Here is an 18,097-nt window from a genome sequence, read left to right on the forward strand (position 1 = left end):
GATGCACATTATCAGGCAAAAAAGGATGCTCTCTTAAGCTTGCTCACCTTAAATATTCTAGAAAAGCAATAGGCCTAAAACCTAATCAAAAAGACCTAATTTGTGCTTAAAATCACAGCAATTATCAATGTCAGATCTAGATTTTTTGTAGATTATTAAGCGAAATTTCAGCAATCAACCCCAAAAACTGACCAAAAAAATTCATTCAGAAAAAGGCAATCTTATCACCCAAATAAATCTCCAATACATCCACAAATTCCTATAAATTTCACTCAATATAATTAATTTAATATTCTATAATTAATTTCATGATCGCAACGAAGCAAGTCTTCATATCAGCTTTTCCTGTTAACTCTTAAGAATATTTTGATAAGATATTGTAATCTTACACTTGAGGCTCATAAACCATGAACATTTAATATAAAAGTTCAGTCATTAGCCATCATTCAATTCAAACAGTAACGAGACAAAAAAAGTGTAAAAAATTATGAATAATAAAGTGAAAATTTTTGTGATATTTTTGGGCTATTTGACATTTGCGGAAGCTCAATTTCCAACATGTAATCCATTATTAGTTGAATGGTTCTCACATCCACATGACTGTGAATCTTACATCATATGCTTCCATGGAGTTCAACACATCCTACCTTGTGCACCTGGACTACATTTTAGTCCAGATGAAAAGCGTTGTATGTTCCCTGAGGATGCACAGTGTCACGTGAATTACATGTGTCCACCTGAGGATGATATCAATAATCCTGTATTCTTACCTGATTCTTATGATTGTGGAGTGTAAGTTGATATTCAATCTGTGCTTATTTTGAAATTTTTGAGAAAATGCGCTTTAGTCACATTTTTGGTCGGACTTTGTTACTTACAATAACTTGACTAATAATCAATTCCAACCAAAAAGTGACAAAAAATTGCAATTTTCCCCAAAAAAGCGCTTTATGCATTCTAAATTCAGGACTTTCTTACTTGTCTAATAATCCATGATACTTTGTTACTTACAATAACTTGACTAATTGTCAATTCCAACCAAAAAATGACAAAATTTGCAATTTCCCCCCAAAAATGCGCTTTATGCATGCTAAATTCAGGACTTTCTTACTTGTCTAATATTCCATGATACTTTGCTACTTACAATAACTTGACTAATTGTCAATTCCAACCAAAAAATGACAAAAAATTGCAATTTCCCTCCAAAAATGCGCTTTATGTACAATTTATTCAGGACTTTCTTACTTGTCCAATAATCCACGATACTCCATACAATCCATAATAACTCAATTATACTCTAAATTCCACAGTTACTATCTCTGCTCACGAGGAACACCAATCAGACGTGAGTGTGCCAACGGTCTATGGTGGGATGTGATCCACAACTGGTGTAACAATTGGGACGATGTCGTTTGTGACAATCGAACAGTCATTAATCCTGGTAATCCTGGAGATAGAGATACTTCATCAACCACAACATCAACAACCACAACAACAACAACATTACCTCCAATAACGACAACACAACGACCAGGAATCGAGTCATGTCATATGCGACAGGATCTGTTTGATGGAGATACATACTTAAAGTCAATGTGTATTGTTAATTTGAATACAAATTATGAAGCAGCCAGACAACGATGTGTACAGCTTAACATGAACTTGTTCATTATTGACGATTCTCGAGTCCAGGCGCCATTCTTTGCGGCAACCACGTGGCTTCTTCGAGCACATCCAAATGGATTTGTATGGATTAATGGACGACGTAATAATATAGCTGGATGGCAAGTGTTTAATTCCGATAATACACTTAGAGGTCCATTATATAGCGGTATTGATTGGGTCAATACAACAACTGTCAATGGACCAACAAATGGTGACTGCCTTCGTTATTCATCCCAATTTGGACCATATCAAGCTATGGGTATTGCCTGTACAGCAAACAGTTGGCTTGTATGTGAACATTTTATGCAAACGGAAGAACCGCCAACACCAACAACAACGACAACAACAACAGTTGCACCAACAACAACACCACCATCAGGACCAAATGTTGCTGCATGCTGGAGACGTGCTGATTTGTTCCATAATGGAACTTATTTGAAGTCATCATGCATCATTAATACATCAGCAAATTATGCTGGTGCTGAGCAAGCATGCAGAACAAATCGAATGGAACTTTTTGCCATTGACAGTTCACAGGTGCAGACACAGTTCAGGAACACAACAAGACAATTGCTTATTAATAATCCACGTGGTTTTGTGTGGATCAATGGACGTGTTGATGACGAATGCAGGAACTGGTACACTTTCAATCCAGATAGGAGCTTAATGTTCTCAGCTGTTCATTGGGTGCAGCAGGATGACTTTGTTGGACGTAATACAGGCGATTGCTTGAGATATACACAGCAGTATACGGATGACTACTTTGCTATGGGTGTTGGATGTGGTAGTGCATCGTGGTTCATTTGTGAATTTTCACTGCCACCTGTGGTCGATGAAGTTTAAGGAAATGAATTAATTTAAAAAATTTGTTATGATTAGATCTGTAGGTGCTAAGTGAATTGATGGACATAAATAAATAAATTTATTAAGATTTTTAAAATTTAACGGTTTTTTAGTGCAGACTTAGTGTCTATTTTTGAAAATAATCCAAAAATACACCATAAAGTTTTGCGATCCATACGAACAATTCCGGAAAATTCTGGTTACATACCTTTAAACAAGTGATGCTGCTTCCGTGGATGACACCGATGGTATGATGACCATGCTTTCTTGATATCGGGATCGGGACCGGGAATGCAAGGGAAAGTTCCGTTCCGGTCCTTGACCGAGATCTGAAAATCGTCGGAGACCGTAAAATCCCGGGAAAGTCCACTGTAGGGTCCACCAAATAAGAATATAAGACAGTCTAGATACAAATCAAAGGATTCTTCTTGCTTACTTACTTACTTTGCTGACCGTACAAATGAATTGTGATTTTTACTTTACCTCCGTTAGATGTAGTCTAAAACCAGCTATATTATTGGCTAGCGTTTGTTAATTCTTGTTCTTAGATCAATCAGGTGACCTTTTTCGGAGCATGAAAAATTGTGTCGGCTGTGCAATGAAGCTGGCACGTTTTGAAGTAAACAGTCAATCTTGTTCCTAGTCTGGAAAGAAGCTCATCGAGATAGTATCGCATTTAGAATCCCGAAAGGGCTGCAGTTTTGAATCGATAATCAATCAATCACTCAATCCATTCCCGTTTCCAAATGCAGTCTCAACATTGTTGTATATCAGCAACAATGTTTCCTCAGGTATGTCTTAGTAATTGGATGAATTTCTTAGAGGAATTTTGCGAACATGAATTGAAACTAGGTATATTGCAAGATTCATCAGGTTTTAAGGTTCTAATAAAAGTGTCGGAACTGAAAATTCCCTGAAATTGATTATTGCTGTTCCAATATTATTTAAAAACTAGAAAACACCCACTAAGCATGGTGGGAAGATTTAAATTTAACAAATTTTGATGTTTATGAAAAAGGGGCGGAGCTTAAAGCGGGAATGACAGATAGCAAGGCAAAAGGGACAGAAGGGATAGAAGGACAGAAGGACAGAAGGACAGACAGACAAATGACCTAAATTATATTAATAATAACAAGATCTAATTTTATTCAAGCACAAAAATAAATAATTTTATTTCTCTTTATTTAAATTTTCTTATAATTTGCGATTTTTGTCATTGTATAAGGCTTACACCGTGATATGTATCTGTTACTTTTGAATTTGTTTTGCAAAAGCTTTGGAAGATTTTCTTTCTAAATTTGGCGTGAATTTTCCTTTTTTGTGTGATCTTTTTTGACTATTAATTAACTTACTACATGAATTAATGTAATCTGAGATTGACTATACTCTAATATAGAATACTCTAATTGGTGGAGTCCACGTTTTTTTGGGGGAATTTTTGGGGTCTATACTCGAATTGATTTTTTAAAATTCAACAAATTTTGAAATTGACTTTCTAAGGACAAAGGACAGAAGGACAGAAGGACAAATTTTTTTCATTATAAACTTTGTATTTTTTCAACATATTTTGATTGTTGTTCAACTTTTTTCTATTTTAATTTCATATTTTTTTAATTAATTTCTTGTAGATTACTTTTTGATTCCTATTACTGATTTATAGAACGTTATTTTATGTAACGCAAACAATCTCTTCCAAATTTATCAATCCACACAAAATAATTTCAAAACTATTCTCTAGTTATTCACATTACGATATTAATGAACAGTTTCTTTTGAGATTTTAGTTAAATACTTTTAATTTTTCATTTCTTCTAAATGTATTTTAAAAATTGTAAATAATTGTGGAACTTTAAATTTTTCAACAATATTTCAATTTTAAAATCTTTCTAATTAATCTTCATAGTCACTTCTTAATTTTCGTATTTAAATTTGCTATCTTAATTTTCTTTTTTCAATTTGTTAAAAATTATTTGAGTTTGATTCCAATTTTTTTTTAAATTCCCTATTTACGTTTTATTTATCAATTTTATCAAAAATTTTTATTTTTTCAACTTATTTATTTTTAAATAGTTTTTTTTTATTTATTTTTAAATTTTTTTTCCAATTTTTGTTTCGCAATTTTCAACAAATTTTTCCAAAATTTTTAAATTTTCAACTTTTTTCTATTTTAATTTCAATTTCTTTTAATTTTTTTAATTACTTTTAATTTTTCAAATTTCAATTTTTATTAAAAATTCATTTGTTTGTATCGCAAGTTGACAGGATTCTAAACTTGGAAGTAATTCTAATTGAGTCCGGTCTCCCAAAGTCTACGAATTATTGTTTCAATTTGAACAATTTATTTTGAGATTTTTAAAATATTTAAATTTTTCAAATTTTTCAAATTTTTTTTAAAAATTTTGTGTAATTTTTTAATTTTATAACAATTTTTTAAATTTTCTATAAAATTTTGAAAATGAATTTTTTTTTTCAAAATCTTTCTAAAATTTAAATTTAAAATCTTTGAATCATGGTCAGACACTATAAAGAAGAATAGTAGTAAAAATTTTCTTTTTTCAATTTTTTAAAAATTATTTGATTGAATCTATTTTTTTAAAATTCCCTATTTTTGTCTGATTTATCAATTTTATCAAAAATATTTTAAAATTTTTTCTTATTTTTTTAAAATTTCAAATTTTTTCAATTTTTGTTTCGCAATTTTTTTTTCCAAATTTTTCCTAAATTTTAAACTTTTTAATTTTTGTTTTAAAATTTAATTTAATTAAATTTTTAATTTCTTTTAATTTTTCAAATTTCAATTTTTGATTAAAAATTCATTTGTCTTAATTAGAGTTGACAGGATTCCAAATTGAAGGTAACTCTAATTGAGTCCGAACTGCGAAATTAGGTGACAACGTTTGTCTCTTTTGTAACCTTTTTTTCAATTGTTACATGAGTGGTCGGTCCCCTAAAGAGAAACCCTAACTATTAATGTCTGACTCTTAATTTCAATCCTAATTTCTAAAACTTGCCCAAAAATCCTTCATTTTTCCCTCAATTTCTCCAAAAAAGCTTTCTTTTCCTCATCATCAACTGCCAAAATCTTATAAATTCCTTCATTATTCTCATCATTACTGTCAGTCAATCTCTTAAAATTATAACTTTGAGTCTCATTCAAATTCTTAACCTCAAAAATCACATTCAACCGCTCTTCACGACTAAAATTTCTCAACATTTTTAACGGAATTTCATGCTGCTTAATTAATAAATTTTCAGTATCCTTTATAGCCACAGAATTTTCATCAAAACAAATTACAAAAATATCATACCAGACATCAATCATGTCAACAGGTTCAATACAGTTGAGCATCTGTACAAGATATGGATTATTATGAGCATAATCCTGAATTGTTACCAACTTTGTTGTCTGTTCCTCGTTGAGATTCTGAATTGTCTGGACAACATTGACGACATTTTCAGGTTTAAGCTTAGCCAGTTCCAAAATACTCAATCTTAGCTCATTAATCTTAATTGAACAGTCACTTCCAATCAATTTAATTTCCATTTTATCATCATTTGTCGTAAAGACATCAAAAATGACCCTAATGACGTCATCAAGGTCTGTAGACTCATCCAAATGCTTATAAGTCTCAATTAATGCTTCATCATTTTGTAAAAGTGATCGCATATCCTCAAATAATTTCTTATTATTACAGGCATCAAGCATATGTGCTATAATTGTCTCCTGTACCATATCCACAAATTCCTCTGGTGAACAATAAGACATTTTTGATTTTGACCAATATCCTTCCGTTATAGCCATCATCAGCATATTTGTCTCTGAGAATTCATCCATTGAGTCATTCAGCCTCATAAGTGCATCCTTTGGTAGCTTAAGTGATGCTTTTGTGGATTTATGACGTAATTTTGTGAAAATTTCATAGCCACAAAGTAAAGCTTTGCCTGTGTCCGTTACAGGACGTATGGAACCACTAAAAATTGACATTGCACGCGTTGCAGCACTAAACTTTCGACTTATGTCCACTAATGTTGTGCTTTGTGAGAATGTTGCTAAAAATTTTGTGCTTGCTATTGATAAAGTTCCAAATGTGACGAGATCAGCACCAAGTCCAAGCCACAACCAAAATGCTTCACTATTTTTAAATGGATTAACAGTCTCCTTATGCTGTACACGATCACGAATTTTAAGTCCTGTACGACCAGCTCCATATGTTGCTGTAGCTGCAACAGCACCCATCATTAAAAGTGCAGCTCCACCTGTTGCAATTGTTGCTCCAATTCCAGCAAGGATGCCGAGTGTGCCACTTGCAATATCACATGCCATAAGTGTCTTTACTGGACGTGAACATTCAGCTGAATCTTCAAGGACACAATCAACTTTTCCTTCCTTATTTTGCTTAAGTGTCAAGTGTCCATCCCTTGGATACAGCAGCTGTGTTGCTGGTAAATTGTTATTTTCCCGCCAATCCTCAAAGCTCTTATAAACACGTCCTGTATGGTCCATAAACTTTTCAACCTTCTCGTCATGTTTTGGCTTAAAGCGATACAAAGGAAGTGTAAATAGACTTTCAGAATAATAGAACGCAATTGGAAGTATTGTAATGAAAATTTCACGATCGCCATTACATTCAGCCTGTAATTTGGCGACGAGTTTTTCAACTGCTTCGAGATTCTTGCCTTCATAGTAATACAGACAGCCTTCGCGGGCTAATTTAAAGTGATCTGGTGACCAATTTTGGAGAGTTACATTTGGTAGAAGTGATAAAGAATATCCAATTGTGTTGATAAAGTTTGAACCTTCCAGGAGTTGGTAGTTGTCACCTTGACCATGTCCACCTCGATTGTAGTACTGCGTGAGGGTCTCCTTGGCTATCAGTTCCCTAAAATTGAATAATTGGAGAAATTAATGGAATAATTTTAGGAATTTTAAAAGAGGATTTTTGAGGATATCCCGTAAAGTTGGACTTAAACTGAATAACCTAGCAGATATTAAGCACAGTCTCCTATATGAGTATACTCAATCAATTTAATTAAGCATGTTCAATTTTGCTAGCATGCTTCATGTCTGTTCGGGATTAGGATACAAAATTAGAGTCAAGTTGGCCTGTTGGGGGATTTAAGATCAATTAACCGACTTATGCAGAGCTCGAGGTAGACCGAAAAACTCCTGGAAGTAAGCTGTCGATAGAGACAGCATTGCATTTGGTATTGGCAATTGGCCGACGATAGAACCAATTATAGGCTAAATTTGCGAGAGATCATGGATCACAGTTGATCTGTACGGCCAGCGAAGTAAGTAAGTAAGTAACCGACTTATGCCATTCGGGTATGAAGACAAAGACGATAAAATTCTTAATATTCTGAACTTCTAAAAGGTTTAGAAGCATGGAACAATTTATTGGTGTTCTTTATGGACGAAAAAGGATTCATGAGCAACTAGGCCAAAGAGATGAGTTAATAAAGAAGATATGCTCCCTCCCCATCCCCTAATAGCGATATATAATAAGAGAATTAAGCTTAAAAGATTCAAGCTGTCAAGCTTTGTATGAAAATAGATCCAGCTTGATCCTTGGAGGCACAGGACCTACAATTGATCGAAAATCCAGCAACAAGGCCAGTGTGGCTCTAGGGTCAATCCAGATTCGGTTGTGTCCAGTCTCAGGCAAGATTAAAGTCAGCCTGGAGACCAGCTGTTTGATCATTTCTACGCAGTTTCCGTTCAGATGATCATATACGTAATTTGAAGTTCCAAGATCAATTTTGGAAGGAAATTTCCTAATTTTGACATCAAATTCACAAGCACTAAGCACCAAACCTTAAGATCCATCACCCAGACCACCCCAAAAAATCCATTCAAAATAATTCTGACGTAATTCTGAAATTTTCCATTTCGAAATTTTTTTCGTATCGATTTTCATTAACTTTATAATTTGCTGCCTTACCAATCATCGACAGTCGCTGGCTCAATCTCCATTTTATCACAATTATGCTAATTATCACAAAAATATTTAATTAATTTCGTAAAATTTGTCAATAATTTCAGTTTTGTTTTTAAAGTAATGCAGAACAAAGAAAAAAAAAAACACTTTTTACTTCATTGAAACTAAAAACGTAAATAAAAACAAACGATAGAAGTGCTGCATGAGAATGTAAGAGTGTATTGGTATGTCTGTGGTGAATTGAATGAGTAACTCACCATTTAGTGAGGATAGCATGTGACTGATGAATTGCTTTGTTGGGTGATATTTAGTGAAATTGAAAATTTAGCAATATTTGTTTTTAAATTTTGAGATTTTTTTAATTTTTTTAAATTTTTCAAATTTTTTAATTTTTTAAAATCCTTCAAATTTTTTTTAAATTTTTCAAATCAAATTTCAAAATTTATTTTTAATTATTTCAAAATTTATTTTAAATTATTTCAAAAATTATTTTAAATTTTTTCAAATTTTATTTCAAATTTTTTTAAATTTTATTTTAATTTTTTTTAAATTTTTAGTCAATGTTTTGTCAAATTTTATTCGGAAGGACGTTGACCCCAGAACCCTCTGGATATGCCACAGTTTACATTTTTCTACAGTATATCTAGTCATCCTATCCTCAATGCACATATACCAAAATACAACCTCAATAAACACCTCATCGTCTAATTGTTCATTATCAAAGCCATTAAAGCTATCAGATTGTTGACGAAAATTTCTTTTCAAGTGCTACATCCTTTCAGCTAATCACAAAATAAAAGAAACTCAAAACACTTCCATTATTCTATCTTATCGAACATTTCTTATCTCATTTCCATTTACCTTCAATTTTTTGTGTCCATAGTTTCAGTTTTTTGTGAACATTTAATCGATTAAGATGAAATTAATTGTCGGAATCGGCTTAATTTTGTCATTTTTTGTTACATTTTGTGCTGCCCAAGAGTCTGAATACATCTTCTGTTCCTACTATTTATGGCAATTAAGGAATACGACAACGTATGAGTGTGCCTTAAACATTTCAAATCCAATTGGATTAGACAACTTTACAAGAATCGATGGTGATCATTATCCAGGCTTTAATGACCATAATGTGACTGAAATTCCATTCGCAAATGGATTGACTACAAATATTCCACAGATTATATGCAGGCAGTTCCCAAATTTACAAGTCATAACTTTAGATCGTATTGGAATTGAATTTGTGGATAATAATTCATTTCGAGGATGTCGAAATGTTGTGAGGCTGTACATTAATGGCAATGAAATTTCGTCAGTGTCTGTCGATGCCTTTTGGAGGAATGAGAAGCTTAAAACTTTAGATATGTCTGGAAATTCAATTCAAAATATATCCGAAAATATTTTTGATAATTTATCAAATTTGGAAGTGCTGAATTTAAGTTTTAATGACTTTGAGTCTATACCAAATGATACATTTAAGGAACTGTCAAATTTATTGGATTTAAGGCTTGCTGGAGTCAGAATTTCAAGGATTAATACTGCCTGGTTTGAGAATCTGGATGACTTGCGATTCCTTTATTTGTACGCAAATGACATTGCTGAGCTGTACGAGAACACATTTGATGATTTGGATGACTTAGCAGTGCTTAATTTAAGCTTTAATCCAATTAATGGAAATTTCCCGCCAAAAATCTTTGACAGTTTATCAAAATTGACTGACTTGCATCTTGATGATACAGGAATTACAGATTTGAATCCAAAATGGTTTGCGGAACTGGATAAATTGGAATTTTTGTACCTAACTGCCAACAACATCAGCAATTTACCAGACAATATCTTCGATGAGCTTCAAAATCTCATGAAACTTGACATATCCTTCAATTTCCTTACAGTACAAAACATGCCGTCCGCAACTTTTGATAACCTCAAAACTTTATTCTACCTTGACCTCAGCTACAACTTACTCAACAGCCTCAATCCACAATGGTTTAGACATCTTCAAAATTTAACGACACTTTTACTCACAAATAACCGAATTTCGGAACTTCCGTTTGGTGTTTTTAGACCAATTGGAAGCTTGGTTCAGCTATTTCTTGGAAATAACAATTTAATGTCAATTAATCGTAATGATTTTGGCAATTTAAACTCATTGGCTCATGTATATGTTCAAGGAAATCAAATTATTGCTGCTGATAAACAGTTCTTTGATGACGCACGGTCGTTGTCGTTTTTAAATTTTCTAAATAATTCGTGTGCCAGTGAAAATTTTAGGCTGTTTTATCTTAATCGTGAGAATTATATGCAGAGGCTGTCGAGATGCTTTGACAATTCAAGGTTCTTTGTTGGTGAGTGTTTGAATAATTTGATTTTTTGTGAAAAGTTTAGAGCTTTTTAAGCTGAACATCGTTTATGATAAGCGATGTTCAATCTTGGCGTCATTTTATCTAAGTAAGGGCGTATTCAAGGGTGGAAGTAGGGCTTGCGGATCAAAAATTCCCACTTTTTTTGGAAAAAAAGTTCTCCAATTTGTCTCATAACCCCCCTTAATTTCTGCACACAAAAAAATATCCATTCAAAAGGATTTCATACCTTATTTCCAAAAGTCTCCAGCTACTCCCCTCATTTTAGGTGTCATGTAAGATATACATCATTTAGTTTAAGCATCACTCAACATTAGGTTGAACTTAGGTTGAGCTAATGATATACATAACTTTAAATGAGAGTAACGTAAGCTAAGTAGTTCTAGTGGTTAATATCACTTAAGATAAATTTAGTTCAAGCTAGACGTCGCTCAAGCTAATCACTGAGTGACATTAAAAGCTTAAAATCATTCAAACTGACATTACTAATGCTGGGTAGCAATCTAAAATGAGAGTATGTGAAAGCATAGAGTCACTTAAACTGATCGCTTCTAAATCTTGACATTACTACAGTGTCACTGAAGCTGAGCAATACTAGAGCAAAGCAATACTAAAACTGAGCATCACTGAAGCTGAACATTTATGAAGTTTGTTGACATTCAAGCTAAAGATGTGAAAAACTAAGCATCCCTAAAGCTGGGCGCCATTTAAAGAGTTTAGCCATCCCAACTTAGAATATTAAACGAGATCATCAATAAAACTAATCATCACTAATTCTTAGCGCCGTGAAACTGAGCATCAATATATCTGGATGAGCCTAAGACTGAGTAATATAACAATGACGCTTATCATCACTTTAGATGAGCGTTGTTGCAAGCTCCAGTAAAACTCCAGTAAAACTAGTAGGGTAGCTGATAAAATAGTATGAATCACAGTCGGGCGTAGTCTAACTAAGGTCAACATGCTGAATTTCAAACCTTCCATTTTAACGTCATTTGTTTCATGCTTTAAAGAACTAAAAATCTCCTTATCTCTACTTCTGATTCGTACAGATCATAATTTACATTGAAATAGTCAACATGACTCAACCTAAATGTCTAATGCTCAACTATCTAATACATAAACAAGCGTAAAATATTACTTAATCACAACCAGATGTTCTATACGTCATCTGCTGCTCATTTGTTAAACTCTTTATCGCTTCCTAAAATTTTGTTCATCCACAACTTTATTTTTTAAAGATACACAAACAAATTTTACCATGAATTATACATTTCATGAGGGACGTTATCCGGGTCTACATGCTCAAATCCTATCATCACGTGATGTCCACATAACCCTTTCAAATTCACATAATCCAAGAATTGACATAATTATTGGTGCCCAAAACAACACAAGGACAATAATTCAAAATAATCTAGGAAGTATATATGCAAATGTATCGACACCAAATATCCTACAAGCAAGTCAATGGCGAACATTTCGTGTGACATGGGTCAATAATGTCATTTTGGTGTTTCGTGGGGATGAAAGATTCCCATTTATTGCCCACACGATGGACCGGCCGTTCTTAATTGATTTTTATGGTCTAAAATCACCGTAAGTATTATTAAATTTTTGGGACTAATCTTTTGATTGAACATAAAAATATATTTCAGGTATAGTCATACTGGATGGCGAGTACGACCTATTAATATTCAGCGACACTAATCATCATCGAATAAAATGCTAAAAAATTTATTTTATTTTATTAAGAAAAAGTCAAGATTAAAAAGGATGAATAAAACTTTTGTTTACTTTAAATTAGGAGCTATCTTATGAGATAATATCCATGATTCAGAATTTATTATTATATTGACTTTTTGGCTTGAATCATTAACAACCAGTGATATGCAAACTTTTCTGTGCCTGGGGACACCTCAGTCGTTGATTTTTTTTGTATTACGCCATATTAGGTTTTGAATTGTGGAAGCCGAATTTTGACTTTAAAGTTGACAAAATGGCAAGTGTATAAATTCTCGCGATATTCCCTGTTATCACTAAATACACCAGGATGCTTTAAAAGGATACCTTAAATGCAATGATTAAAACCCTGTTCAACCCATGCTTCAAGGATAGACGCCCCACAATTATGATTTTAATGGTAATGCTAACAACATATCATCTCTGAATCCAACATGTACAATGAAAGCAACATAATTCAAACAGGAATGGAATTACAACGACAACCAACGCAAAAGACAGTGGACAACGATTAATGACGATCTACCAGATAGAGAAATTGGCACAGGTGAAAAGAAAACTCAGTGGATATAATATAGTGGATAGTAAACTCAGTGGAATAAAAAATCGTCAAAATGTTAATGTCCAGTTAATGACTAGCTTTGACGTATTTTTGTCCACTGGTGTCAGATGCCACCCGAAACTGGCCTTGTCGTTTTCAAATTTTTGGACACAGATTGATCACTACTGATTTTAACATTGAATTAATCGCAAAATGGGAAATCATGGGATTTTAAATAAAAATTTAGTCCGTTTTGGTCTCGCAAATTGAAAAATTTTGTCAAAACATATTGAATAGAAGCATAAATTTTAGGAGGTGAGGGATAAGCAAAAATTAGATAAAATTTAGAATTTGGAAGTAGGTTTGACATACAAATACCGTCAATATAATAATTTATTTTAAAATAATATAAAAAAATTTTAAAAATTACTCTTAAAATCTAAATATTCAAAAAATTGAGAATTTATTCTGTCCATGTGTTTCATAATTGAGAATAAAAGGAGAAATGAGAATATTGAGAGTTGAGATAGAATTTTTTTTTTTTTTGATTCTGTTTCGCTCTGTTTCCTTGTCATTTGTTTTTTGTATTTTGAAAAAGTCAAACGTAACTACAAAATTAAACTTTATTCGTTTTTTTTTTTCAAAAAATTATTATCATCCGTAAAAAAAACTAATTAATAGATTAGAAATCGTTGATAGGTGTTGTAAACAAGTTGTGTAAGTTGTGTGATTTAAAAAATAAATTAATAGAAATTAAATAAATGAAAATAAAAATAAAAGGATTTTAAAAAATTACTCATAATAAAATTCAAAGGAATTCTAAGTTTAAGTTATATCAAGTGTAGCAAGAAGTGATATATTAAATATTTATCGAGACCGGGATTTCGAGAAAGCTTAGGTCTCAGCTTTTAATATGTGCGTAGTATGAATCCGGCCTAGTGTCAGCTTGATTCTAGTTTTAGGTCAGATTCGATGAAATCCGGCCTTAATTTAGAGCAGTGGTGGTCACTACTGATTTTATTTGCCGCGGTACACGACCGTGTCTTGAAAAAGCTTTTAGTAATACCATAAACCGCATGCCGTGTCAGGTTTTGTTCGAGACTTATTCTGAAAGTGTGCCGCGAAAAAGAAAAGGTTGTCCACCACTGATCTAGAATCAAGCCGGCTTGTAGCTTAGTATTGACTATTCTAGGCCGTAAGCATTTCAAGCAGCCCAAAAACCGGTTTTGCACTTCGATTTTAATGTCTACGCTTTATTTAGTAATTTCAAAAAATATAAATCAAATTTCACCATTTCGGCAATAAATTTTTGAATTGTTCAAAGGTCGACACTTGTCTTAGATTATTTTTTCAAATTTTTATTTAATCAAATAAGATTTTTGATGATTTTTGTTCTTCAATCAAGAATTCAACCTTGATATAGTTTTTGAACTTTCTTTTAAAATAAATTTAAATTAATCAAAAAAAAAGTCTAATTTCTTATGTCTCTAAATAGAAAGCAGTAGCTGCCGAGAAGACATTCAGTTGATTCTACTTATAAGCTGCTTAGAATCTGAATTACAAATATGCCAATACTAAACAGAAGTAAGTTCCAAATTTGCTGATTTAATTTTCATTATCAAAATAATTTCAATTTTTTCTAGTTTTTCGTCTATTCCAATCAAGAATTAGATTCGCTGACTGTAGATCATCGAATTTTGAGCAATTAAGGAGTAGACTTTTTGGATCAAATGTACCTTCAAATCCACCACCACCTCCACGTAAGTTTAAGGTCAACCTTCCGTATCCTCCATCAACCCTCCTTTAAGGTCTGTCACTAACCAAATGGCATAACTTGATGTTGATAAGTTTCATGCCGAGTCATTTTTTACACTGATGTGACTGTAATTCCATGACAAATTTTGTTTACTTGATCTTATCAGGAATTCCCGACTATGATTTATAGTCTAAATTTAAATATTTGGGTCATACACTTGCTACGTCTCGTTGTGATTAAACTGCTATTAGTCGACCATATGTCTATTTATAAGCTTGTCATTTGTGGGACATGTATTAGAATGTCAAGTTGACATATTTTTGTCAAGTTGACATTTTGTGCCAAGTTGACATATTTTTAGTCAAGTTGACATTTTGAGGCAAGTTGACATATTTGTTTGTCAAGTTGACATATTTTTGTCAAGTTGACATATTTTTGTCAAGTTGACAAATTTTTGTCAAGTTGACATATTTTTGTCAAGTTGACATATTTTTGTCAAATTGACATATTTTTGTCAAGTTGACATATTTTTGTCAAGTTGACATATTTTTGTCTAGTTGACATATTTTTGTCAAGTTGACATATTTTTGTCAAGTTGACATATTTTTGTCAACTTGACATATTTTTGTCTAGTTGACATATTTTTGTCAAGTTGACATATTTTTGTCAAGTTGACATATTTTTGTCTAGTTGACATATTTTTGTCAAGTTGACATATTTTTGTCAAGTTGACATATTTTTGTCAACTTGACATATTTTTGTCAAGTTGACATATTTTTTGTCAAGTTGACAAATTTTTGTCAAGTTGACAATTTAAGGCAAGTTGACATATTTTTGTCTGAGCTTAACAAAAGTTTTACATCACTCAGACCTCTACCACTATGAATTAAGCACGTCTCCATACCTGAGTATGATTATTCATGACTCAAAATCACTTTTTGGATATTTTTGATATTTTCTCTAATTTTAATTCAATAATATTTACAGAAATCACACGAGAAGAATGGATAAATGCACAAAGGATGAGAAGTAGCTCAGGTCATGGAACTGTTCGACGCAATAATGAACATTTTAATCCCAATCCTCACAATAGATCAGCAAACCAGTAATTTTTAGCAAAACAAACTTCCTTTGAACTGTTCATTTATTACGCACAGGAGAAGGGGGGAGGGCGGATGTGGGTAAATTTCAATAATATTATCTAATCAAGTGATAAGTGAACAGCTACCTAATAATATTGAAAAGTGTGAATTTTATAGACATAAAAAATCTTTTCAGAATTTAATAAAAAATTATTCATTTTTTTAAAAAAAAATCTAACAAAATTTTTTTTTTATTTTATAATACTTTTTTGACAAAATTACGACATTTTGGCGGTTTCTAATCATGTCAAAATGAAGATTCGGGTGGACATGAATTATTAAGTGATAATCAGCTTCGGACTTACGCCATTTATTGACTCATATTTTGATAAATTAGATTTTTTCAATTTTCAACATTTGACTCCATCTTGAGACCTCAGACTTAGTTAGTCGGTCAAAAATGCGATCCCAGAAATAAGTGAACCAGACTTGATGTCGAAACCGATTTAAATCCGGTATGATGAAATATTGATCCCAGTCGTGTGCCATATTTTGAATCAACTTGCTATATTTGCTTAAAAATTATTAAAACGTAATCAGTTTTAGTTCTAAAGTTTAAATGCATGATGATTGCTTAGAGGATGTAAAGAGATGATTAGTTCCTATTGATCCACTGTGAATCATAGGGCGTCAATAAAGCGTCAAGAACGGCTAATTCTGTCAGTTTCTTATGTTGTTGCTCTACTTCCTTCTCTACGGTTGTACGTCAAGTGATTTTCCTTCTACCAACAATCATTTTGCCTTTTACGTTCCAAATCAATGCCTGTCTCCCAATGTCTGTTTCATGCTTCCTTAAAGTGTGGCCGATAAGCTTTCTCGCTATCGGGATCGGAAGCGGGATATCCCGATCCCGAAAAATCCCGGGAAATCCCGAAAATTTCAATCCCGATCCCAATCCCGAAAATTTATCGGGATCGGAAATTCGAGAAAGCATAGTAGCGGATTCATCTCCACTTCCTTCTGCCCATCTCAATCGCAATAGCTTTTTTCATGTCATTGCATACAACAGATTGTTACTAATTATTTTTGTATAGTAGATAACACAGTAAGCACCTGTTAACGAAAACTTGAATATGACTATTAAGCGACTTGGTCACATTCCAAGTGTCGCAACCATATAGCAACATATAAAAATAGACGATGTTCAGTACAATGCATTACATCTCACCAATCAACTTAAAGCTATTTAAAACTTACAAAAAATAAATGATTGTTCCTATTTTTTGAATAATTTAATAATTCAAAACATCATCAAAACATATGAAACTTGTCGGACGTCAAGTAAGGTCATGATACAATGTATACTCAAACTATGTCATGTATTATAATTTACTCTATTTGTATTCATGCTTATAATAATCAAAGGGAGATAAAAAATTATTTACGAAGTTGAGTTATGTCTTCTCTTTTTTGCAAACAATTAACATGCATTTTATCCGGATGGATAGAATCTATATTATAAACATCCAATTCCTTTGCTAATACAAGAACGGAAGCCATGTGAAGCCACGTAAAGCCGAAAACTGAGGGGTATCAATGGGTATGAAAGGTGTAATGTGAAGTTATGTGAAGCCATGCGAAGCTGAAAATTCTGAAGATGGGGAGCCACGGGCGATCCCGATACTCTAGTAGAATATAATGTAGGTTTGGCATACAGAAAAATTTTCACTGCGATCGATGATCTCTACAGAAAACCTATGTTCTAGAATAAAATCATAAATGTCCAAATAGCGATGTTTAGATGCATATAAAGTCCATGTCAAATTGTTAACTAGCTCCAAATGTGATGACCTGCATCTACACAAATAAGCACTGCCATTGCTTGCTTTTTGCGTAGACCAAGTGTTCCTACCGACCGGAAGGCAAAATGCGCATAAAAAGTGGAAAATTTGACTTCATGATGACGTGACCAGAAATGGCAGGACTTTGGCGGACTTTGGGAGTCAGAATTCTAAAATTCCAAAATGTTGCTTCCACAGTTAAGATGCGTCCCATAAAAATGGACTCCATTGGAGTTCGGACTTTAATGCAGGCGCCTCCTTTTTTTGGGAAGCGTCATCACATTGTAGTCCTTCCAACTCTAACCGTGGCTATTCCAAAAAAAACTTGTT

At 32.7% G+C, this 18,097-nt stretch overlaps 3 protein-coding genes across 3 annotated transcripts; 2 read left to right on the plus strand and 1 right to left on the minus strand.

The window, feature by feature from the left end:
- The first annotated feature begins 433 nt into the window (after positions 1-433).
- Positions 434-2,605, plus strand: LOC139094317 (uncharacterized). The gene is made up of 2 exons (XM_070645345.1): positions 434-792; positions 1,311-2,605. The coding sequence occupies exons 1-2, from the start codon at positions 488-490 to the stop codon at positions 2,506-2,508; spliced, it is 1,503 nt and encodes a 500-aa protein (XP_070501446.1). The 5' UTR covers positions 434-487; the 3' UTR covers positions 2,509-2,605.
- A 2,606-nt stretch (positions 2,606-5,211) lies between these two features.
- LOC139094300 (uncharacterized) lies at positions 5,212-8,606 on the minus strand. The gene is made up of 2 exons (XM_070645325.1): positions 8,451-8,606; positions 5,212-7,388 (listed from the first exon to the last, which is right to left on the minus strand). The coding sequence occupies exons 1-2, from the start codon at positions 8,480-8,482 to the stop codon at positions 5,531-5,533; spliced, it is 1,890 nt and encodes a 629-aa protein (XP_070501426.1). The 5' UTR covers positions 8,483-8,606; the 3' UTR covers positions 5,212-5,530.
- A 745-nt stretch (positions 8,607-9,351) lies between these two features.
- LOC139094302 (carboxypeptidase N subunit 2-like) lies at positions 9,352-12,610 on the plus strand. The gene is made up of 3 exons (XM_070645327.1): positions 9,352-10,789; positions 12,046-12,403; positions 12,463-12,610. The coding sequence occupies exons 1-3, from the start codon at positions 9,364-9,366 to the stop codon at positions 12,512-12,514; spliced, it is 1,836 nt and encodes a 611-aa protein (XP_070501428.1). The 5' UTR covers positions 9,352-9,363; the 3' UTR covers positions 12,515-12,610.
- Positions 12,611-18,097: the final 5,487 nt, after the last annotated feature.

Source organism: Chironomus tepperi, unplaced genomic scaffold, assembly GCF_022539635.2.
Source record: "Chironomus tepperi strain 1889 unplaced genomic scaffold, CSIRO-AGI_Ctep_v1 contig_354, whole genome shotgun sequence".
Taxonomy (NCBI): domain Eukaryota; kingdom Metazoa; phylum Arthropoda; class Insecta; order Diptera; family Chironomidae; genus Chironomus; species Chironomus tepperi.

Coding starts and splice junctions, on each gene's coding strand:
- LOC139094317 (XM_070645345.1), top strand. CDS start 488: ATGAATAATAAAGTGAAAATTTTTGTGATATTTTTGGGCTATTTGACA. Junction 793..1,310: donor GATTCTTATGATTGTGGAGT/GTAAGTTGATAT, acceptor TAAATTCCACAG/TTACTATCTCTGCTCACGAG.
- LOC139094300 (XM_070645325.1), bottom strand. CDS start 8,482: ATGGAGATTGAGCCAGCGACTGTCGATGATTG. Junction 7,389..8,450: donor CCAGCGACTGTCGATGATTG/GTAAGGCAGCAA, acceptor ATTCAATTTTAG/GGAACTGATAGCCAAGGAGA.
- LOC139094302 (XM_070645327.1), top strand. CDS start 9,364: ATGAAATTAATTGTCGGAATCGGCTTAATTTTGTCATTTTTTGTTACA. Junction 10,790..12,045: donor CAATTCAAGGTTCTTTGTTG/GTGAGTGTTTGA, acceptor TATTTTTTAAAG/ATACACAAACAAATTTTACC. Junction 12,404..12,462: donor TTTTATGGTCTAAAATCACC/GTAAGTATTATT, acceptor AATATATTTCAG/GTATAGTCATACTGGATGGC.